The sequence below is a fragment of the Eubalaena glacialis genome, chromosome 10, assembly GCF_028564815.1.
Source record: "Eubalaena glacialis isolate mEubGla1 chromosome 10, mEubGla1.1.hap2.+ XY, whole genome shotgun sequence".
Classification (NCBI taxonomy): Eukaryota; Metazoa; Chordata; class Mammalia; order Artiodactyla; family Balaenidae; genus Eubalaena; species Eubalaena glacialis.
Window position 1 is genome coordinate 42,356,413 of NC_083725.1, and position 24,229 is coordinate 42,380,641.

Sequence of the window (24,229 nt, forward strand, 5' to 3'; positions counted from 1 at the left end):
TAAACAATTAGTGATATGTTAGTATTTTCTCATACAAAATATTTCTTAGAATCAGTTTGTATTCTTAACAAAACCATACCCCCAAACTAATCACTGATTCTTTATCTAGAAAGGTCAGCCCTCTTTTACTTTTCATTTTCCCTTACAGTTAAGTCACAGTAAGAAAAATCCCTCCTTTAAATATACCCCTCCTATTGCCGACATTACTAAGTGTTTTTGCTTAATAGTGGTATTTATATATTAAACTTAGTATACTTTATGCTAAATGTAAAGCACTGTAAATACAACATCACACCAGGAAGTTAATTTAACATTTATATATAGACTGGGAATTCATGTGAATTTTTTCATTGATTTTCACAGCATCTTAGAAGTGGAAAAGTTCTTAGAAATCATATATTCCAATCCAGTAATTTTACAGATGAGGAAACCAAGGCTCCTGAGTAAGTAATTAGCCACCCAGCCATATTACTAAACATTTATTATATGCCAGACACTAAGCTAAGTGCTTGAGACACATAATGGTGAACCGACTGAGCCTTGTAATATCTAGTGGGGGAGACAAGTAACGAGGTAACTGAAATTCAAGAGGGAAATTTTTTTTACCACACATAGGATTGTACTAAAATCACATGTTGTCAAGTTACAAAACCATTCACAAATAAAGCAAAGTCAAAAAAGGACTCAATATTCAGTATAGAATAAAATCCTCTTCTATCTAATCCTATCCATCCCATCCTTCAAATACAACCAAAGACCAAACTCTTCTACAAACCTCTAACAACTCAGCACAACAATCTCTTCTTTTTCTGGGTTGCTAACCTAGACTACCCAGGGTTTACCACATTGCTTAGCAGTCAACTACACATTTCCTGGTACCATTTTTATTTCACACACCCTGCCTCCTAAATGAGACAGGGACCACTTGGTTCTCAATCCGTATGTTCCGTAGCTCCAAGCATGGTGCTGAAGCTTTCTGAAGGCATCAAAACAGATGAACATAACTCAGTGCTTCCAAAATGACTGGGAATGACACTGAAAAGCAATTCTCCACATTTTCTGGTGAGCAGTTAGTATGTGCTGGCACTATGCTAGGTGCAGGGGGATACAATATCAACAGGTTGTAAGTGAAAACATACTCCTGATGCAGAAAGGTTCATGGGAGGCCAGAAGAGGGGACTCCAAGGCAGACTTGGGGCTAGGAAAAATCTAGGAAGACACTCTAGGGGAATTAATTAACATCTTGAGCTGAACCTTGAAGGAATTTGTATTTCATTTAAATAGTTCCTGGGGGACTTCCCTGGTGGCCCATTGGTTAAGAATCCATCTTGCAATGCAGGGGATGCCAGCTCGATCCCTGGTCAGGGAACTAAGATCCCTCATGTCGCGGGGCAACTACACCCGCATGCAACAACTACTGAGCCCGCGCACCACAGCTAGAGAGAAGCCCGCGCACCGCAACAAAAGATCCCGCGTGCAGCAACTAAGACCTGATGCAGCCAATCAATCAATCAACCAAAAGGAATGTGTGGCAATATTTAAATAAATAAATAATAAATAAATAGTTCCTTGAAAAGGGCTAGGGGGTCGGAGGGCAAAGAAATACAAAAAGCAGTTTCCCAAAAGCTACCATTTAGTAAAATATAGAAATGTCCTAAAACTCAACTTAGGTCACAGAACTAGGAAATTTCTCTCAATTTTAACTACCACAATTAAGAAACTCATTATTTTACTCAATCTAATTGTGAAATTCAAGAGGATTATTCAGCGATTAGGGTGCCATTTTTAAAAGGCCTAGTAATTTGGAGGTCACCCTATAATGATACTGTTCTTTTTTTCCTTTTGGTCTATGTTGTTGACTATCATAGGTTGTTTTGCGGGGGGGGGGGGGCGTTTGAGGGGAGTTGTAGAGACATAGTAAGTTAGGAAATAACTCACCTTTTATAGATAATGTCTGTGACTAGAAAACCATTTCAAATATCCTAGATCAGGGGTCCCCAATCCCCAGGTACTGGTACTGGTCTGCGGCCTGTTAGGAACCGGGCCGCACAGCAGGAGGTGAGCGACGGGTGAGCAAGTGAAGCTTCATCTGCCGCTCCCCATCACTCTCATTACTGCCTGAACCATCCCCCCAACCCCAGTCCGTGGAAAAACTGTCTTCCATGAAACTGGTCCCTGGTGCCAAAAAGGCTGGGGTCCACTGTCCTAGATTATCATAGTTCCAAATGTCAGTACTTTCAAAGAATTTGAATTAAAAGCAGATTTCAATTCTTAGAACATGATTTTATCAACTGATGCTTTCTTAAAATTAAAATTATAGGTATTGCTAAAAATGATTTTTCTCATTTAAAATTTTCCTGAAATTGAATCCAGAACAGTGGAAAATGCAGATTTTTTTTGTTAAAAAGATGGAGACAATTGCAGAACAACGCCTAAATTTTTTAAGACATCAGACTATAATACAGACAAGCTACTGAGTTTTAAAAGTTTGACACCAAAGAGTGGAAAGTTTGTAAAATTGACATATTAGAAATGTCCTGTTTATTAAGATAAAACGGCTACTAATTTTACCGAGTGGATTGAAGCTTAGTGGTTTTCAATTAATCATTTGCTGTTAACTAATCAAACATAATTTCCAACCACATTTAGACAATCCAATTTCATCCCTTGATGACAAAAAACCACAATGAGACCATTTTGTTTTATTTTCTATCACTATTAAAAAAAAAAACCTCTATAGAGAAATGTTGTTAGGTAGGCAACAAAGTTACCTAAACTTTGAAAATCAAACTCCTCTCAAACATAGACTCCAGATCTAAAGGCTATATACATTATCGTGGAATTCCTGTAATAGTTATCTGTTTTTGTGAGCTTAAGCAAAACTGCTGGACAAGTTCTGCATTTGATAAGGTGACCTGATTTTAATGAACTAAAAGGGAGTGGGGGATGGAGGAGACACTCTATTCTTGGATGTTGAACTATTTCCTGAAAACTTAAAAACTACCTTCTGTTCTATAGTCCCTTAATAATGTTAAGAAAGTAGGTTGAGAATGCTTGAAACGCTCCCGCGCTTCAAAAAGTAAACAATTGACAATAATTGAAGAGGGCAAACTCCGCACAGCAGCAGTCCTGAACTCTTACTCTGTCCAGGCTGCAGGGTGGGGGCCTCAGTGACTGCTGGCATGTCATCACCGACTTGCTCAGCAACTTTGCTGTAATGGCTTCAAATTGCAGGCCTGAGGAAATGCTCCATAAATAGCTGCTCTTTTTTCTTGTAAAGCCTCTTCAAAGACCCAATAGAACTCCACTACCAAAAATGGAGGAGTAAGCATGGACCTTTAAAAAAAAAAAAAACCCTCAAGAGAAGAAGTAGGAATATCCTGCTAACCAGGTTACTCATTTTGGGAGAATGAATCAGAGTGCTGAAATCTGATCCACTGTTTAAATTCAACTTTTAGGTAACAAAAATTACAAGGGATTAAGTCAGTTTTTATAATCATGCAATTTCATGAAAAGGAAAAAGAACTGTTGTTTTTATAGGCCTTTAGAAAAAGGGATAAATACTAAGTTTGAAATTAAATGTTTGAGAATGTCTTTATTAACTCCCAGTGGAGCAGTGCTCCTTCAGTGTCCATTCATAAGCAACCTGGAAACCTAGACACTTGTGGTGTGGTCACAGAAAACACTTTGGGGAAGCAGCAACCACATAAACATAAACTTCTAAGGTAACTGTGAGCACTCATACCTCCTGCACTACTTATGTTTATAGATATTTACATATATGTAACTTGATAATTCAGATAACTTACTAGTCTGTAAATCAACAAAAATTCAATGATCAGTCAATTAACAAACTCAAATCTATTTGCAATAACAACGAAGACTGTTCTTACTTGAATTCAGGTAGGGAAAGAAAGCAGCAATGTAGTGTTTAAATCAAACACAAGCAGGTACCAGGAAAGCCAGGTTCCATTTCTGCTACAATTTTCCATGTGAGTTCATGCCTAAGTTAATTTATATAAGGCAGTTTTTTAAAATAAAACACCAGAGTCAAGTTTTAGAGGAGAGTTACAATTAGATGTTAATTAGAATTCATGGTCTTAAATATAAATGCTGACTTGTAATCAAAAAGCCCACATTCTGTCTAACTTACTGAACGGTTTATAAATAACTTGACTGATTTGATGGCATCTCAAGAGGAAACACTTACCAACTTATATTATTCACCAAAAATGAGATTTTACATGTTAACGGTATGAACTGTTTTCCGGTGACATTATGCTTTACCCTGAGATTTTCAGGCCTCAGGTGATAACTCACCGATCTTGAACATTATTTTTAAAAAACTTCCAATCCAAGTGTGGTAGGCTGAAAAACATGGCCACCATATTTTGCAGTTCCTCCCATCAAGAGGCAGTCTACTTCCCAAGCCCTTGAATCTGAGCTGACCTTGTCACTTACTTCAACCAACAGAATGTAGGAGAAGTGACATTATGTAATGGCCTCAGAGGCTTTGCAGCTTCTGCCTTCATCCCCCTAGAAGGCTCCCACCAACACGTAAGGAAACCTCCGTGCCCAACTGGGCAGCCACCTACAAGCCAAGAGAACAAGCCTCAGAATGAAACCTACCTTGACCTTAGACTCCACAGCCTCCACAACTGTGAGATGTACTAGGTGGTAGTTTAAGCAACCCAGTCCATGGTTTTTTGTATGGCAGCCCAGTTTAGTAAGTCAACCAGTAAGAGCAAATGACCGCCATATGGCTTAATATAAAACAGCTGAAATCTTGATGGCCTAATATGTTGCTGTCAACTATACTCAATTCTTAATTACTAGCATTCCTGAAACTCCTAACATCCTTCCAAAACCATGTTAAACTGAGTTTTAGGTAAAGAATTCTGGCTGCTCTGTGTCCCATAGAAGTTTTATTAATAAATTTAAAATCTGAGTGTTTTAAAAGACACAGTTTAGCTTATAATAGTGATAGGCAGAATATTATATTTGTTTTACAATTTATTTTAATAAAATTGATTAATATGCACTCAAATGTTTATTTGGGTTTGGTAATGTACAATGGACTAAATTATCTGATTCTGCTTGTCTAAAACAAATTCTAAAGCTTAATTTAAAAAATTCTTTAAATATCTGAAAGAAAATGTTTCAGTCAGCAGCTTTCCTACCAACTTTAAAAAGTAAAAATTGTACCTTTTTACAGCATATTTTACTATTAATTCAATTTGTCCAGCAATAATATCAAGGAATGAAAAGGGTTTATATTCATTTTGCATAACTCTAATAAAGTTTACTTGGTAAACAAATAAACATTAAGCTAAACTTAAATGTACCAGAAAAATGAAAACAATCCCTTTTAAGTAGCATTTCCTGACAAATAATATTGTCAAAAAGTAGCAAAAAAAAAAATCTTAAATAGGCTGTAACATGAAAATAAACTTAAAAAATGCATACGGGATACAACTATATTTGACAATGTTCATGTAATGATGGTCTGTAATAGATGGTCTTCACTTTTAAAACTTTGTTTTTTCCCAAGCAGTGAATAAAACCATGCCATTTAGTGGTTTTTCAAGTGTTTTGATATTAGAATTGTTTTTTTTAAATGCCCAAGGTCAGAGTGCAGATTTAACCACAATTAATAACTTCATTTTGATGAAGGTAAATGCAAATATATAGATTGTATAATATATTATATTAGAATACATTAACATTACATAATATATTAGATGCAAACATAATTCAAGGTGGGAAGGGCAAGCTCTTTGGCTGTTACCAGAAAATCTTTTTGCAGCTGTCTGTTTCCCCACCTCCTATGCCCCCACATTCATTGAGCTGAAAATGCTAATTCTATAAGCATAACTTGAGTACTGTCTCTTCGAGGTCCCACTGCCACCACCTCATTACTTCTCCCCTGAATTCCCATAGTAATCTACTCACTGGTATCATTTTTACACCTACATAATTTTATTTCTTATTCATTTAATTCTAAAGCCATTAAATATTCCCTGTCCATGGAACAAATCTGTAACCCTAAAGTAGAACTATTATTCATTTATACCCTGAAAATAAGCAATTATCTTTCTTTTTTTAAAAAATAATTTATTTATTTATTTATTTTTGGCTGTGTTGGGTCTTTGTTGCTGCACGCGGGCTTTCTCTAGTTGTGGCAAATGCGGGCTACTCTTCGTTGCGGTGCGAGGGCTTCTCATTGCGGTGGCTTCTCTTGTTGCGGAGCACAGGCTCTAGGCACGCGGGCTTCAGTAGTTGCCGCACGCGGGCTCAGTAGTTGTGGCTCGCAGGCTCCAGAGTGCAGGCTCAGTAGTTGTGGCGCACGGGCTTAGTCGCTCCGCGGCATGTGGGATCTTCTCAGACCAGGGATCGAACCCGTGTCCCCGTCACTGGCAGGCAGATTCTTAACCACTGCGCCACCAGGGAAGTCCCACAATTATCCTAATAGTTGTAGTTATTTGAGTTTAAGAATAATCTCAAACTTACAAAATTAACTTTAAAAATACACAAGTAAATACTCTAGCATCTTTTTAGCATGGAGTTACACAGCAATAATAATTAAGCAGGGACTACAGACATTAATCAGGGTGACTATCACCCAATAAATAGACTGAAATAAATGAGCAGACTAAGGGACATCATCTACCAAAAAATACATCAAGAGCTACATACACAAGGCTGAACAGAGAAGGCAAAATCTATCTTTATTGAGCTTATAGTTAGCCTCCACAGCTTCTCCATTGAGAGATAGTTAGCAATGAAAAGGTAAACAAGATGACTTGCAATGAATGGTGTCTTGAGACCCACCTGGTCCACCAAGACTGATATATTACTAATTTTGTCCCAACTCTACAGAGGGGAACCCAGTGAACCCTTGAACAATTCCTGCTACATAAAACCGAGAGGTTAAGTGTTTATGAAGAGACCACTAAGCACATATACTGAATTCAAAGAAGATAACTAAGAATAGCAGGGTGAAAGAAACCACAGCCATGTCAATGTAAGTGACCCAACACACACCACCCAGAACCAAGTGGGTCTTTTTTGAGCAAAATCACCCTGTGTTTGAGGGAGTAGAGGGAGCTGGGCAAATTCTTATCTGTAGTGTGATGGGCATTAACTGAAAACTGAAGAATAGACAGGTACACAAAGGGCATGCTTTGTCTTCTGTGTTTGAAGGACAATATTGTGTTTGAGGACGATAATGTTAAATTCACATATCATTGTCTAGAAGCAGTGATTATTGTATCACCCACAAGAAGAGATCTGTACCAGTCTTAACAGGAAAGTCTGCACACCCTCCGGCTGGGAGGGGTTAACAGTGATCCTATTACATCATCTGGAGCTCATCCAGACTACACGATTTCAGAAACATAACCTGTATCAGTCTGAACATGTGTAGAGGAAAAACAGAAACATCTGTATTTTGGCCAACTTTTCCCCAGATTTTTTTTTTTTCCATCTTAGAAAAAAAAAAAAGTTATCCAGGAGAGCTTGATAAATTTTAACTGTGACCCTATCACTGGTAAGGATTAGTTTCAGGCAAGGTCTCAGAAATCTCATTTAGCTCATTTCTAACATTAGTACTTTGCTATTTTAACACACTTCTTTACTTATTTAACTAAGTTGTGTTAATTCTGTTCCATTCCTCTACCCCATTCAACTTAATACCTTTTACAACCCCCAGGTATCTGCCTTTTCAGTATCATTTAGCACTCTTCTCTGATGTTAGAGTGTTCTGGTCTGATTTTGCATTAGTCAATTAAGATTTTATGCAGATTTTAAAAGGTTTGCTTCCTCTTTTTCTATAAAAAAATTTCCATATGTAACTGCTTTTTAACTACTCAAGGAAGAGATTGCTGGAAAAGTGGATCTGAAGAAATTTCACTTGAGATCAACAACAAAGGGTCCTAACACATCTCCGTTACTACCTATGGTGAATCCATTTTAACCTAAACCCAGTTTTCATAAAATTCTAACTACTTACATCTCCATGGTTAGTTTATACGTAAAAAATACTCTATTACTATTACTCTATGACATCTACAAATGGCCTACTGAAGACAGCACAGGCTACTTTTCTGAGCTATCAAAAGAGCACTTGCTAGGGAAAGTAACAACCTAAACTAAGATTAAAACCAAGTTATACACCTCTGGGGGTTAACCTACATAAGTATACCAATAACTATTTAATGAACTTAGATATGCATAAATATTTTCTTTATCCTACCATCTATATTGATGAAAACCAGCTGAAAGGAAGGAATGAAAGAAAACAGATGCACTGATTTCATAAGGCTATTTTACTTTAAAGCCCAACTTTTTAAAGTTGTGTATACTAGACAAAAAACTTGAAAATGACATAAAAACAGATAGGATCAGCTCCATTATTCTATGTACAAATAGGAATTAAGTCTCCAGTCTCTCTGCCCCTTCACGCTATTTCAGAATCCAAACCCTCTGAACAAATTCATACACTGCCAACCACCCCGGTGTCAAAGTATACAGTTCCCCCCTTTAAGAAAATCTAACACATAAAGATTTAAAGTAGCAAAACTGATGCTGAAGACCAATGTCACTGAAGTAATCATTTGCCTGGTAAAAGCATTTATTTAAGTACTGATTTAAAAGTGATCCTGTAGGGACTTCCCTGGTGATACCCTGGCTAAGACTCCGTGCTCCCAATGCAGGGGGCCCAGGGTTTGATCCCTGGTCAGGAAAGTAGATCCCACATGCCACTACTAAGAGTTGGCACGCTGCAACTAAGAGTTCACACGCCACAACTAAGACCCAGCACAGCCAAATAAATAAACAAACAATAAATAAATATGTTTAAAAAAAAAACACTAGTTAAAAAAAAGTGATCCTGTAATATTTAAGTCAAATAATATGAAATTTTCAGTAGTTACTGTTTGGGGCTTAGAAAACTGGCAACTTTATACAGTCAACCTAATAACTGCAAAATTGGATTCACAAAAATCAAGCCTACATAGAACTTTTTAAAACCTATTGCACACCCCCTCCCTGACCTAAGCAGGAAATGGGAAATTTATGTTCCAGAGAAGTAGACTAAGAGGATCTGGATTCACATACCTGGCACAGCCAAGAGCAAGGATGAAACCCCACACTCTCAACCCTAAAACACTGGCTCTCCATCTTAACATCCATTACCACCAGCAATGCTCTCTAGAGAGGGGACCGACAGATTTTTTTTTTTTAAAGTATTTGTTTATTTATTTATTTATGGCTGTGTTGGGTCTTCGTTTCTGTGGGAGGGCTTTCTCTAGTTGTGGCAAGCGGGGGCCACTCTTCACCGTGGTGCGCGGGCCTCTCACCATCGCGGTCTCTCTTGTTGCGGAGCACAGGCTCCAGACGCGCAGGCTCAGTAATTGTGGCTCACGGGCCCAGCTGCTCCGCGGCACATGGGATCACCAGGGCTCGAACCCGTGTCCCCTGCATTGGCAGGCAGATTCTCAACCACTGCGCCACCAGGGAAGCCCCAGACTGACAGATTTTTATCTGGAGAAACTGACCACTACACGAGAACCTAACAAAGATAATGACATTTAGGGCCTCCCACAACTTCAAGGCCTGGTTGGTTCCTGTTATATTACTCTCCAGTGAAGCCTACTTAAGACATTGAAAGCAGAAAAAATTTAAAAAGAAACACCCACTATAATATCCTTAGAGAGATATTATATTACTACATCCATGAAATAAGAACAGCATGTTATTAAAAATAACAAAGGAACAATGACTCAGAAAAGACTCCCTGGAAATTAAGAATGATAAATACCTTTTTGGAGGGGAAAAAAAAACTGAAAAATTAAAAGCTAAAGTTGAAGGAATCTCCCAGAAAGCATAACAAAAGGCAGGAAAGATAAGAAAATTCAAGAGTTATTCTGACAAGCAGGAATTCCAGAAACAGCGAAGAGATTAAAAAGACTGGAAGAAATTATCCGGGAACTAATAAAAGAAATCTTTCCTAGGACCAAAGGACAGTTAGGGCAACTATACTGCAAAACTTTAAAGGGCACCGCTCACACTGAAGACTGAGTTTCCAAACAATGTAATCTTTACAATGAATTTTAAAAAGGTACATATGAAAGCATATCATGAAATTTAAGACCCCCCCCCACACACACACACAACCAAAGAGAAAGAAAAAAACCCAAAAAACTAAAATCCCCAAAGGAAGCAAATTGGGTTTAGCTGTTCAATAAGAAGCTAGAATAAAATGGAGCATTGCCTTCAAAACTCCACGGGAAAATAACTTAACCTTGAATTCTACAACCAAACTGCCATCAAATGCCAACAGATAAAGGTATTTTTAGACATAAAAGATCTCAACATAGTTACCTACCATGCACCCTTTTTCTCAGCAAATTCCTGAGGAATAAGCCAACTCTAAGAGTGAGCAAATCAAAAAAGAAAAATGGTAAACAGGATATCCAACCAAGAAGAGTGATGCAGGGACTCACCAGGATGAGAGTGAAGGGAAGTCTCACAGTAAGACAACTCTGAAGCAAGTTAAGAGCAACCAATCTAGCCCAGAGCAGGAAGACAAAGGACTAAGGGATGTCTGCAAGGGGCCAAAAAAGTAACAGAAATACAAATGAAAAAATGAGGCAATTAATAATTCCAAGAAAATATCAAAGTTGTTCAGAAAATCATATTATCAATACATTATACAACTCAGCTGCAGGCGAGTCATAACAATGTAAGAATACTTAGCAAAAAGTTATAGTAATTATACTGGAAAGATTAAGGAAAGGAGGATTTTAGAGGGTGCAGAAAAAATTTTAAATGGTAGTGTAGCATGTTCTATAAATATGGAATTTTTAAAAGGGGGGCAAATCTCAAAGGAGTTGGAAATGTTTGCCTCTGGAGAATGCAAGCCAGAGATAAAGAAAAGTGAGTCAAAACTGCTCTTTTTCTTTATAACCCTAATAGCACTAAGGGATTTTCTGAATCTATGTATATGTTACTCCCCTATAATTAAATTTCAAAATATATGTTTATAGATAAGACTATATAAACAAGTATGTTCAACCACCTCTCCTTGGCAGAAGAATCTAGGTGCTTCCTCCCAAACTTTCTCCTTTCCTGAATTTTCCAATTCTAATGAACATGTGTTACTTTTGTAATTAAAAAAATACACCTTATTAAAAATCCACAAAATCAGATACATGGAGAAAGAAGCAAAGGAAGGAAGAAATTTTATAAATATAAAACAAAAGAACCCCACATTCATGCTTGTTCAGAAAAAAAAATCCACCTCTTACCCCCATCTCCTAGATTATAGGGTTTAGCTCCTTCCCAAAACCCTGCTTCATACTACAGTCACTTCAGGATATGTGAGAAGTTAAATTTCAAAGAACTTCCTAAATCCACATTCAACTGTGTGAAAGCACAAAGTAGCACTCTGAAGAAAGCCATTTTTACTCTGAAGCCCAGATCAACTAGTCTATAGTAAGTTTTCATGCATGTATCAAAAAGGTCATTCTCTAAAACGTATATTTACTGGTTAAAGAAAGACCTTACTTTAAAAATAATCAAAAATCTCCTCACCTTGGGGTAAGTAAGAAATTGCAAGAGGAAGAAAGGAGCTTTTAACAAAATGTACCCTCACCACCCCCAAAGCAAGACCCAGCTGAAAAATCTGAAAAGTCTATTGACTAACACTATCCTGTGAAGAAAAAAAGAAGCACACTAAAGTGAAAATACGTAAGTAACAGCACTAACCACAAATAAAGCATTGAAAATATCTGGTGGAAGAAAACAGCAATATTTTAAATAGATACGCCTATTTGCATTATTTTGTTAATTTGCAACATTATTCAGAGAAACAACATCTTATTATTTGATGTGTTAAAGATTATGATTCTTCTCATGCTAAAAGCCAAATACGGATTAAACTACTGACCACTTTTGTGTAAAATATTAAAGAGAAGGGAAAAAAAAAAAGACCATTGTGATTTATACCAAACTTCTTTTGTTTGCTTTTAGAAGGGGTCAAGCCCTACGCAAATAGAAGTGCTTCCACGGTAGCAGTACTTGTTCCCAGGAAACTTGGTGCTACAGTACTTGAGCAGAACCACGAAGCAATTCTTCTTCATAAAAACAGCAATGTCCCTTTCGTGGCTTGAAGTTCCGATCAATCCTCGAATCAGAAGCCTTTCTTGTAAAAAGTGCATCACTTAGTAACCATAGTTATTGAACCACACAGCTCTTTAAGACCTTCCTTTATACAATGCTACTCAATTATTATTAAACTTTCAAGTCATAATTAATGGCTAAATTATGCTATTACTGAAGGTAGCAAATTAAGTTTGAATAATCTTAAATCTTAACTGATTTTTAAAACAACTTCACTTTGATTTGCCCTAAGCCTAAACTTCACTACATATCTTGACAACTAAAAGGTTAGGTTTAGAGTTTACCTCTTCCCAAAAGTCTTAAGGTAAAATACATTTCAGAGTCATACTAGCATTACTATTTGGGGATGCTAATTTACATTATTTTTCCAATTATAACGTAAAATATATTTTTCTACATTACTAATGAAGACTGATCTCAGGGTTTCAAAAACTTTTTAAAGTTTCAACTATTTGAATATTACCTAGGCTTTTTCTTAATAGTTAACATGAAGCTTTGGGGGAGAAATATGTTTTCAATGTTACTTTTTAAAGAAAATTTGCCTACCATCTTGCAGCTAATTGAGTTTGCTGAAATTAAACATCTAGTTTGATAAAGGTTAAGAACTTTTTTAGTTCACTCTAAAAATACTCATTATTTCCCCCAGGAAATAAACTAATCTCTATGTTCTATTTACTGTCACATCCGCTATCTTCCAACTGTTTTGTTTTTTTTTTCTACCACCGTATCCAACAGTTTCGCCAGCGTTTTTCTACCTAAATCACTGTGGCACCATGGGCCATTCTTTCCCGGGGTGCCCACCCACCGAGCAGAAGCAAGCATTTTTTCTGAGAGCTGAGGGCATACTTTCATCTTCTTTCTCCACTCAGGCTCAATCAGCAAGATAAATGGGCAGGGACAGTCCTTCCCTCAAATCGGGAAATACTCTGCTTTCGGATTTTTAAAACTGAAGTATAACTGACTTATAATATTATATTAGGGAAATGTTTTGTGATTGCAATTTTAACTGTTTATGGTTTTTTTTTTCTTTTGGCAGCTTAATCAACAGTTAAGGGCAATATTACAAGCGTTTCATTTTTAAAGGGAAATCATTTGGGTTACATTTGATATAGCAAGAAACCAAAAAAAAGAACAGCCTTACTCTCAATGAAACTGTTCCTTTTTAAAACATCTAATCTTTATTACAGTAACAATGTACACTGTATGTGTTCATAGTCTTCTGCTGGGCAAATGTTTGGGAGAAGAAGCAAGACCAAATTACTATAACAAGAAACAGTTTAATTCATCTCCTTTAATTGATACATGTCTGAAGTAGCTTTAATTAGGGCAGTGGAGCATTCATTTCTGAAACAAGATACACGGTCAAAAAAAAAAGAATCAAACCATTTGTAGCAATTAATAACACCTGCAACGTAAGTTCATTTAATGTTGGAATATTGGCTAAGTTATATGCTGCGGAATGCAAAATATCTCTGAAAAAAATACCTTTTTAAACTGTGAATCAAGATACTCAATATAACTTTTAATAAAATCCCAGCCACAAGAAACCTTGAATCTTCAAGGATTAAAAACACTGAGGCCAGTTATTCAGAAAATGATAGATAATAGAAATGAAACAAAAATGACTTCTTAAAAATTAGAAGATTATTAAAACAATGCAAATCTCCACACTTTTAAAATCACTGGATGAGATTTCTTAAATCAAATTATAAGGTCCTATTATGGTACATTTTACACAAGAAGTTCTTTGTATGTGATAATAGTTACAAGGCATCAGAGTCAATAAAATAAATCTGAGAAGTAAGACCACTCCTTGTAACCAGAAATATTATAGAATACTAATTCAGGAAGTTATTCAGCAGCTTATAAAGAAATAGGAAGTTGTTGACCAACTACTTGAAGAACTATTTCCTGTAGGAAAACTATAAGACAGATGAAGAAAGCAATAATTCTCAGAGCAATAAAAGAATTCTTTTAAAATAAAGCTCAATACACAATGTTGAAGAAATTAGTTTTAAACAGTAAATTCAGTAGAACCAATATACCCAATATACAGACTAAGCTTTTTAAAAATACTTCACAATCATACCAGAACTTGAATATGTGTCATTGATAAATGTAGCCAGTACCATACTTCCTCCTTATCACTTGCCAACCTAAGATACAAGTCTTCCTCAGAAAATCTCACTGACCTAGGCAGGGCTTTAAAAATCCCAATAGTTGCCTACCTATAATCCTTCAGTAATTATGCTGCCTTGAAACAATAGGATGGGCCAACTGACTTCAAAGTCATTCATCTAAGGTCACAAGACAACAACTAGTTGTTTCTCTACATTTCCTGACATGTACCAAATAATCCATGATTTTGCCTGCTTTTACTGACCAAGATCCATCTAACAGGGAAAACATTTCTATTCCTGAAGGTTTGATATGAGAAAATTACTCCATGGAGTCAAAAAACTTCATGTTTCTCATATAATAAATCTAATTTTACTTCCATGTGAGAGTCCCTCAAAAATCTTAAAGAATAATCATGTTTATCTCTCTTCTTCCCAGTTTTTCATTTCCATGTAACCATTACGCATATGGCGTAATTTTTGTATCATTTTGCCCTGGTTTCCCTTTGCTACAGGCTCACTTGAGCGGGGTGCTTGGGGTGGTGTGGGGTGTGTGTGTGTGTGTATACCCTTCATTAATCCATCTTTGAGAGAAACACTTCTCAAAGGAAGAACCACTGGAAACTAAAAAATAAAGCATAGAACATTTCAGGTCGAAACAAAAAGATCATTCAAAATAATAAAAATGTAGGCCCATGTCACCTAGAAGCAATTATTACAAGATACAAAAGACTAAGAGAGGAGCGTAAGCGTTGTTCTTTAATCACAGACTTTTAGCTATAACATCAACCAAAGAAGAGAGGCAAGCCAGCTATTAAGCTGTTTAAAAATCTCCCCAGGTCAGCATGTGACCCAGCAGGCAGAGGTTCAAAAAAGTACAGCCTTTCTTTTTCCTAACAACCTGGTTTGTTTCCACTCCTTTCCCTTCAAGACACATCCCTCACAGCTAGTAGCTCTTTCAATCATTTACTCTGATGTCTGCTTGAGAACAAATAATCTTGCTCATGCAGATGAGTCTGCCAGACTTGTGTGTACTTTCCAGTCTCAGGCCCTTTATTGTTCTGGTTGAAACCTGACCCTTTGAAATGGATACCAGGACACCAGAAAACGAATTTAAAATAGAAGAAAAAAGTTGTAGGAAAAGGGGCAAAAAACTGCAGAAACTTTTTAAGATCAAACTTTTTCCTCTGCTCTTCTAAATAAGCTTGTTACAAAACTGTATCTTACACTGCAAAGTAACAATCCGCCCGGAAAGACAATCAATATAAAACACTAAGACACACAACAAAACAGTATCATTATTGTGTTATCTGATCTAATGAATAAATGTTACATTTCCCTTAGGAGTAGACTGTCAGGACAGATCTCAATCAAAACTTGGACTGTTTTTTACTTTATTATCTCAACATGATTAAACAGTACTAAGTAAGCAACTTTTTGAAAACATCAATTTCAGTCTATAATAATTACTTTTAGGAAACATTTTGTATATACTTATTCCAAACATACCAAATAAAAATATTAAGGTCCTCCCTATAATTTCAAAGCAAGAAGGGACAAAATTCTATTTTGATCTTTTCAGCTTCAATGAAATTTTGCCATTTTTTTAAAACACACAAAAAATAAGGCTGATAAAAACAAATAACCCAATGGCTTTGTTTTTGTTTTCCCAGAGAAGAGAGATTCTGTTTTGAAGACCTGCTCGAAGAAGTTTGCCACTGAGCTGTTTGCCACTGAGCTTGTATATCAAGCGGGAAAATTCATATTTCTCTTTACCCTTTGAGGGAAAAACAAACTGATAAATCACATCAAACTGCAGCTAAAGGGTCTGCCATCTCACAACCTAAAGTACTATAATATTAGACTCCCAGGGAATTCCTACTTATTTTTATAGTTCTTTTCTACCAGTAAAATGTCTATTTAAAAAGGTAAGTAGTACTGCACATATTTCATAAACCTATGCCAGCCCCAAAACTCTCACAATTTGAAATTCTTCATGGTATCCTTTCAGTTTTGAGCTAGGCTAGTTAATAGGTTTGGCACAAACTCAAAATGAGAACATCCAAATTGCCACAAAATAAAAGATTATTAAAAGGTTATGAACCAGAAATCCATAAAGCTTTCAAAACATTACCCAAAGAAGGTATTTAGGTCATACTGAACTGAAAAAAAAAAAATTATGGAAGATATAACTGAGCTTGACATAAATATTAAGTAAAATATAAAAATAAATGATGTTTTATATCTTGGTACCAGAAAATTATCTCCTACCATTATTTTCACTTACTTTAAGAAGTATCTCTGACCAGAAGATGTCTTTGCCATCTCCCAGCCCGCTGGCAGAGGTACGTCATCAGGTATCTCAAAAGAAGACTGTCTAAGGTGTTGAGCAGTGGGTGTAGCTGCTGGGCCAGAGACTACTCCCGTGGGTGTCAGTGTCCCAGGAGATACGGCTCCCAGCTGCAGGGAAGCTGGAGAGGAATGAGCTCGAACATGCTGTGGAGTCAGGGCCCCTGCAGTGCCTGCATCAGTACTGGCCTATTAGGAATATTAAAACAAAGATTTCTTAAAATTTGTTTTCAAAGAGAGTCCCTTTAGATTTCTTAGATATTTGGTTGCAATGAAATTCTAAATCCAAAGGCACATTTCAACATTTAATATTTGACACAGAGGAATATAGGTTTGCAGATGGATACTTTTAAGTGCTTACGTGAAGGCCAAGGCAGTGTGGGTGCTTTTCCAAGTTCTAAAATGTTCTAGGTATAAACAAAACCCAAGGAATATAACTATGGATTCTTTTTCTTTCTTTTTTTAAAACTAGGTTTTACATAGTTAATGTTTTTTCCAAGCCAAGCCCTGAACACACAACAGTTGTCATTTTTTTCTCACCATGGACAAATGTCATCAATAAAGCAACCATCAAAATTTATACAACTTTTAAGGAATACAAAAGATCCAGAAACATCCGAATATTCTTAAAAGCCTCCTAATGAATGAAATAAAAACCCAGTCATATATTTGTACCTAGATGATAAAGATGCCAACAATTCCATTACAATATAACTTAAGAATTTACACACATATTTACAACTGTGTAGTAGCAGAAAAAATCCTGAACTCAGACCCTAAAGTTTTGGGTTCCAGTCCAAGCTGGCTAGTATGACACTGAACAATATCATAATCTCTGAACCTCAAGTTCTTCTCATTTGTTAAATAGCTTTTTTTATGATGGAAAAATGAGTATATGAATTTATATCCAATAATTTGTGAACAATAGTATTTACAACCCATATTTGTAGTATTCATAATCTAGTACAGTTATTTAAATTCCTTAACTGAAGAGTTAGGGTTTGATTATCAAAAAGTTAGAATTTCCTAGATTCAGACAGGCAAGGAAGACTGAAAGCAATCAGCAGACGCATCTATGCCTTGATGTTAAATCATGTACATTCTGAGTTTCCAATCAGAATAAATTTGAATTAGGACTCAGCAGAAATAAAAGTCAAACTTATAGATGCACGACACTTGGTTAAAAAAGGCATTAAAACAAACAAAACTACAGTAGATTATGAACAGTATGAATCCATAAACTGCTGATATAAATTACTGTGCAGTTATTTACTAGAAAAATAAATATACTTTTTAGTTGCAATTCTTTACGGCTTATAGATGCCACAAAATGGGGAATTCAATCTCCTATGGGTATTATACTTTCAAAACATATTAACTATAAGCATAGTCGTGTAGACTGTGGGGTGCAATGCCAACACATTTTTACCCATGAGTCCAGAAACTCATTTCCAGGGCTAAGAGAAAAAAGCATACCTAAGTCTACTTCTTACAAATTGAAGTATTTGGGGCAAGCTGCTAAATTGTTTTTCCTTCCTCTTCCTTAACCCAGGTTTTTGTCAGCAGGTTAAGTGAGTTTTTCTGAGTTTCAAAACCCCTTGGTCTGAGGCAGGAGAACACACCACAGGCCTGCTGCAAATAGGAGGGGCGATGGGAGTGGGGCGATAACTGTTCTTTCCACTCAAGTTACAGCCGAGCGGACTAACTACATCGCAGTATTTGGAAAACCAATTAACTTCTGGACAAAGTTCCTATGCTGAAGTTTAGCCTGAAGCAAGTTCTTTTTAAAAAAGGAAGGAAAGAAAGAAAAACCTACACTAACCAAATCTTCTGGGACCGGTCAGAATGTTAACACTTTCATAATAGTTTCACTTTAATGTTGGATCACGTTGACAAAATAATCGAACGTTGTGTATGTGGAACTGCCATGTTCATATCCTCAATAAGAATTAAAGAGCAATGGCGAGCCTCGAATTAGTCATCACTTCCCAAACATTAACTTCTAATCACAGTTGAACTAGGCAGGACTCGGCCTATGAGTCAACCTGCAGTGCGTTATCAAAGGTTTCTGTTAAAACCAAAGCACGGTAAAGCTCAACTGAGGTCCTGCGCAACGTGTAGATGTGGCTAATTTAAAAGCATTTCGGCAAACTGTAAATAATAGTCTCCAACTGGGAAGCCAACACGTGAACCAACTAAGTTTGATAAGAGTAAGCCTGCCCGACTTCCAAGGCGCTAGGTAAGGGCAGGGGTGAAAGCACTAACTCCATAAACAACTTCCAGGAAAGTCTGGATCCTGTATTCAGAAAGCGCCGGGGCCGCGAAGAAAATAAATGCTTTTGGGAGGGGGAGGGGGAGAAAGAGCGAGAAACTAAATGGACTGGTTCAACCCCCACCCCTAATCAACACTGGAAAACAAGAGAACAATTATTTGACTCCCCAGGAGACTGAAGTGGACCGAGAGGCCCCGAAGGAAAGGGGGCCCAGGGCTCAACTTCACAAACTCGGCCGCCGCTGGCAGCTCACCCACACACAGATGCCAGAGGCCCCCCTCCCCCTCCCCGGCCCCGCGGCGGCGGCGGAGGGAGCGAAGGTGCGGAGCGCGGCGGCGCGCGCATTGTGCAAGCCCACCGCGGCCCGGGCCCGACTCTCCCCACCCCCTTCCTTCCTCCCCACCTCCCCTGCCACTCCCGCCAACCTCCCGGGAACCCCAGGAAGAAAGAAAGGGAAGGGAAAAGCACGCCCCCCGGGGCTGCAACCGCAGAGAGAAACTACAAGGGGAAAAACAAATCTCGGCCCCGGACTCCGGGAGGAGTGGGGAGCCCGTAGCCGCGGCCGGCGGGCGCCTCCAGTCCCCCCGCCTCTCCGCGAGCCCCCATTCCCACCCCGCTAGCGCCCCCCGGAACCCCCCCTCCGCGGCCAGGGCTCGCGGCCGCCGCTCCCGAGCGCCCCCGGGCCTGGGGTCCGCCCGACGGGAAAGTGGGGAGAGGGGCGGCCAGGTTACCTGTCGGGAGTGGGACTTGGGCTCTGGAGGCTTGAAGAAGGAGTCAGGCAGCTTCCGGAGCCTCATGGGCACAGTCTGGGGCACGTTGGCCGTCTTGGGGTTCATGACGGCGTTGAAAAGCGCCTCCAGGTCGGTCTCCGAGTCCCCCCGGACGTGCACGATCTGGTGCCCGGCGGGGGGGGCCTGCGGTGCCGCCTGGGACCCCGGGGGTGCCGGCTGCCCGGGCCCGGACGGCGGGCCCTGCCCCTGGGGGGGCTGCGCGGGCGGCTGCCCTTGGCCCTGGGGGGCTGGCTGAGGCGGCGGCTGCTGCTGCCCGGGATCCATGGTATCTCCCTCCCCCGACGCGCACCCCGATCAGGCGGGCGAGGGCTCCGCCCGGGCGCCCCGGCTCGACGGGCCGAGATGGGAGAACCGGCGAGGGCGGCGGGCCGGCGGCGCTGGGCGGCGGGAGCGGCGCTCGCCTTGCTCTCAGCGCCGGGGGGCTGCGCCGCGGCCCCGCATCCCCCGCCCCGGCGCCTCCGCCCCCGCCCTGCGCCCCGGCTCCACTGGTCTGGCGGCTGCGCTTCGGGAGGGGCTGCGAGAGACCCGGACCTGCGCGCCCGAGAACTTTTTTCCTTCACGCCCTTGACGGATGCCGGACAGCTAGTTGCCTTTCCCCTCCCCCTTTCTCTCTTATTTCCTTTTCTTGTTCCTTCCTTCCTCCCTTTCTTTTCCCCGGCGGCGGCTGCGCCCGACTGAGACAGAAACTCGCCTCAGACGCCAAAACTAAAGTTGAGAGAACTGCCCGCCCGAGCCGCTCGCGGCTCCGCCTCCTCCCGGCTCTTCCTTCCTCTGCGCGCCCGCCCGCACAGGATCCGCGGCCGGCCGCGGAGGGAAACTTTCCCCTGCAAGTTAACTACATTCCTGCAGACTCCCGGCCTCCAACGCCCCTCCCGGCCGCACGTGACCAGCCCGCCAGCGGGCCGGGCCTCCACAGTGCTTCACGGGGCTGGGGCCAGGGGGCGGCCGCGGCGGGGAGTGTGCCTGGCGATCCGCACCGGGAGGGCTGCCGGCCCGACGACAAACGTTGGGTCTGGTCTGGGTCGGAGCTCTGATCTCTGCGGCGAACGCGGCCGCCCTTGGCCGCAGGAAGTCCTCCCTCCCAGCCCGGCCCCTTCCCCGCCAGTTCTCGGGAAAGGCTGAAAGGCTTCCAGCTCGCCCCGAGATGCGAAACAGCCAAGGCCGAAAGAAGTCGGGAGGGGACGTGTAAATCCACTTAAACCCTCCCCGCGTTAGCCCGACTTGACCAACTGGAGTGTCAGTGTGGGCTCAAAGCCTCATACTAGGTTGGATTTAAAATGGTACCCGTAACAGACATTGATTTTAATAAGGGTCCATTTTTTCTTAACATTAACTTGATTTTTTTCCACTCAATATTCAAAACCCACTTGAAAGGGATAAACGATTTCTGTAATTTGAAGCTTTAAGACTAGATCTGTGACTCAGTGTGATTTACTAAATAACCAAAAATTGCCTTTTTTAAAAGTGAAAACTTTTTTAGTGCTCAGACTTGAAACATAGTCTTGAAAACCTCAACGGAAAAACTCAGTGTTTAACTTCGGTTACCAGCATTCCTCGGTGTACCTGTCTTTCATCCTTGAGGGGATGGGAGTGTACCTCTCTTTGTTATCCCTGTGCCTGGCACAAGGGTGGATTCTGTGAAAGTTGACCGAATAAGAAATGAACGCACCTGGTTCTCTTTGTGGCAGTGTCATATATGCAAGGAGTCCACTTGAAATCACTCAAAAGCAATGAAAATTTGTTGGGGTTTTTTTGTTTGACGGCGCCTCTTGCGACCCCGTGCCCCCTGCAGTGGAAGCACGGAGTCCTAACCACTGGACCGCCAGGGAATTCCCCAAATTTTGTTTTTTAATTCATACATTCTGATTTTTCAACAAGCAGCTTTACTGAGCTATAATTCCATACCATACAATGCGTCCATTCAAGCAATCCAGTATTTTTCGTATATTAAAAGGGTTATGCAACATCACTCTGATTTTAAATCCATTAGTTCATTCTAAAGAAAACTAGCTTCCTGTTTTAATGATTTTGTCTGCAACGCTGGTGAAACAGATGTGTAAACAGGATTAAACAAGAAAAGGTCCCCTGAGCAAAAAAATAAACTCTTCCTCCAGCCAGGACATGCCCTGGATAAATCTGAAGAGGGATCTGTATCACTCGGTGTGGTGGGGCAGGCCAGGAAAAGAGCCTCAAGATTTTACAGCAAGATTCTAATCAACTGCTCTGGATTCCACTTTCATCTGAAGAAAGGGATCTGCCTCCATGATGCCCATGACTGCTTTTTATATTTAGCCCCACCCCCATCCCCAAATGTCAAGTGCGTTTAACCACAAATTTATAGGTTCTGGAGTTCCAGAGATCTGAGTTCAGATCCCAGTTCCACAATTTACTAGCTCTGTGACATCGGACAAGTTACTTATTTCCTATTCTTTAATTTCTTTAATATTGGGGTCAGGTAATGACACCTACTTCATATGTTGAGACAATTAAATGAGTCAATGGACATAAAGCAAGTACTTAGCGCAGTTTTGGGTGTGTGGTGAGATCTGCATAAACGTCAGCTATCGTTGTGCCGTGTTCACAGATTACTTCACATGTAGTGACATGGCCTCTCCTTTGCAGCAGTCCCCCTCAGGGACACTGTTGGCAGTCCCTTCCTGTCACATCCAATAATCAATCCACACAAACAAAGCCTTTGGGCAGAAACTATGCATTAAAATTAACAACTGAAAAAAAAATTTTTTAAGAACCAAAGTGATTGAAAACCTGGGATTGTAATGGAAGCTGTCCCTTCACTAGAGTATTTATTACCATGAACACTATAATTAAAGGGCTTAGGGTACAGCAGAGGTTGCTTTGTTCAATATTGTTTCACCTGCCATTCAACTGAGAACAAAATTACTTTGATAAGTGGATTTAAAGGCTGTCTGGAGTGATGTTATGTTCTGTAAGCACCTCTGTAGCATCAACCAAGATTTTGTAATTGAATATTCCTGATCTACAAAATTTCAGTCACAGGTTAGTAAGGGATAAAGATAACAGAGATTCAATCCTTCGTCCCCTCTCTTCCTCTCCAGCCCCACTTTTAGAGCAATTATCAATCCAAGGCACCTTGAGATAGGGAGTTGCCTTCTTCATACAAAGACCCAGGTTATCCTGGATCATTTTCAAGTCCTTGTAGATCACTATCTGAAAACACTAGTCTTACAATGACTTGCCTTCTCAACTACAATGGACCCTCTTCTCCACTTTAGCTATCTGCACCTATGTCCACACCCCACCATCATCCAGAAATACTCCAGTTGTGAAGTCAAACTATGTTATACTATTCCCTTAATTACTCATACCTCATTTATTATTAACTTCTCTCTCTTCTACCAACCTATCACTCCTGTTTTCACTTCTTTCCCAATTCAGTTTAGAAATCATAACTCATTGCTTCAGCCTCTCATAATCATCTGTGCCCTCAATTCTATTGCCCCATGTATTTGAATGAACTGGATCTATTAAACTGGATTAATCCAGTCATCTGTCTTTTCCATTCTAACACCTAAGGCTTATGGGGGCCTGGACCCCACATTCATTAAAAGCTTCAATCAAAACTTTTGACAGTTTGTCCAAATGAAGTTATACTATCATCCCACAGATATACCTACATGATTACAAGAAAGCATTCACTGTAGAGCTTTAAACTTTGTCCTGTTACCAAATGACACTGTCTGTAATGCATTATAAATTAATATTTTAAGTAAATTCTGTAATTAATGAATAGCACAATTATATTGCACTGTAATGATTGTGTGTTAAAGTTATTAATTTGCTAAGTGTAAGCAATTGAAACATACTCTGATTTTGTAACCCATTCCTGGCATTCCAGCATTCTTGAATATACTGGGGGCTTGAAAAGAGGAAGTGTCCAGCCCTCTCCCACTCCCAGCCTCTGGAAAGCCTAGCTGACACCCTGGTTCCTGGGGACAAATGGAGGTAATCTCACAGGCTAGTAGATTGGTGCCCCTCCATATTTATAGTCTCTAACCATGTTTCCTTGTGTCCAGAGTCAGCTTCTCACTCATATGCTATTCTAAACTTTACCACTCTCTCATCATGTTTATTCATCGTCCCCCTGCCCTTCAGAAAATCACATCACCTCCAGTTGCTCAGAGAAATGGAGGCCACCATACACAAAAGCCCTAGAAGTCTTCCCCTGAACCTTCAGAAACATGTATATGACTTCACAAGCCCTTCCCTCCACAGGTACATCTTTGGAAAGAGCAGTCCACATGCCTATTCTTCACTTCTTCACCTTTTGTTCATGTACCCTTTGACCCAACATATCTAAAACTGAACTCTTTACCCCTACCCTCCTCCACCTTCTACCACACACACCCTCCCAAGCCACATCCTCTTTCTGATTTACCATCTCAGTTAATGGCATCAGGATCCACCCACTTGTTCAAGCCAGAAAATTGAGTGTCCTCTTAATCACCACCCTCTCACCATCACTTACATCCAACCA

General features: G+C 39.8%; 1 protein-coding gene across 12 annotated transcripts in view; it reads right to left on the reverse strand.

Moving 5' to 3' along the window:
- Positions 1–20,551, reverse strand: part of YAP1 (Yes1 associated transcriptional regulator) — a 104,118-nt gene extending 83,567 nt beyond the window's left edge. For 8 of the 12 annotated variants that reach the window (XM_061204027.1, XM_061204025.1, XM_061204026.1 and 5 more), the window contains exons 1-2: positions 19,654–20,551; positions 16,588–16,838 (exon numbers count right to left, since the gene is read on the reverse strand). In XM_061204027.1, the coding sequence (XP_061060010.1) occupies positions 16,588–16,838; positions 19,654–19,977 (575 nt within the window). In that variant the 5' untranslated portion in view covers positions 19,978–20,551. The remainder of the gene's footprint in view (positions 1–16,587; positions 16,839–19,653) is intronic. The other 4 variants (XM_061204023.1, XM_061204018.1, XM_061204020.1 and 1 more) reach the window with 1 other exon arrangement.
- Between the last annotated feature and the right edge of the window lie 3,678 nt (positions 20,552–24,229).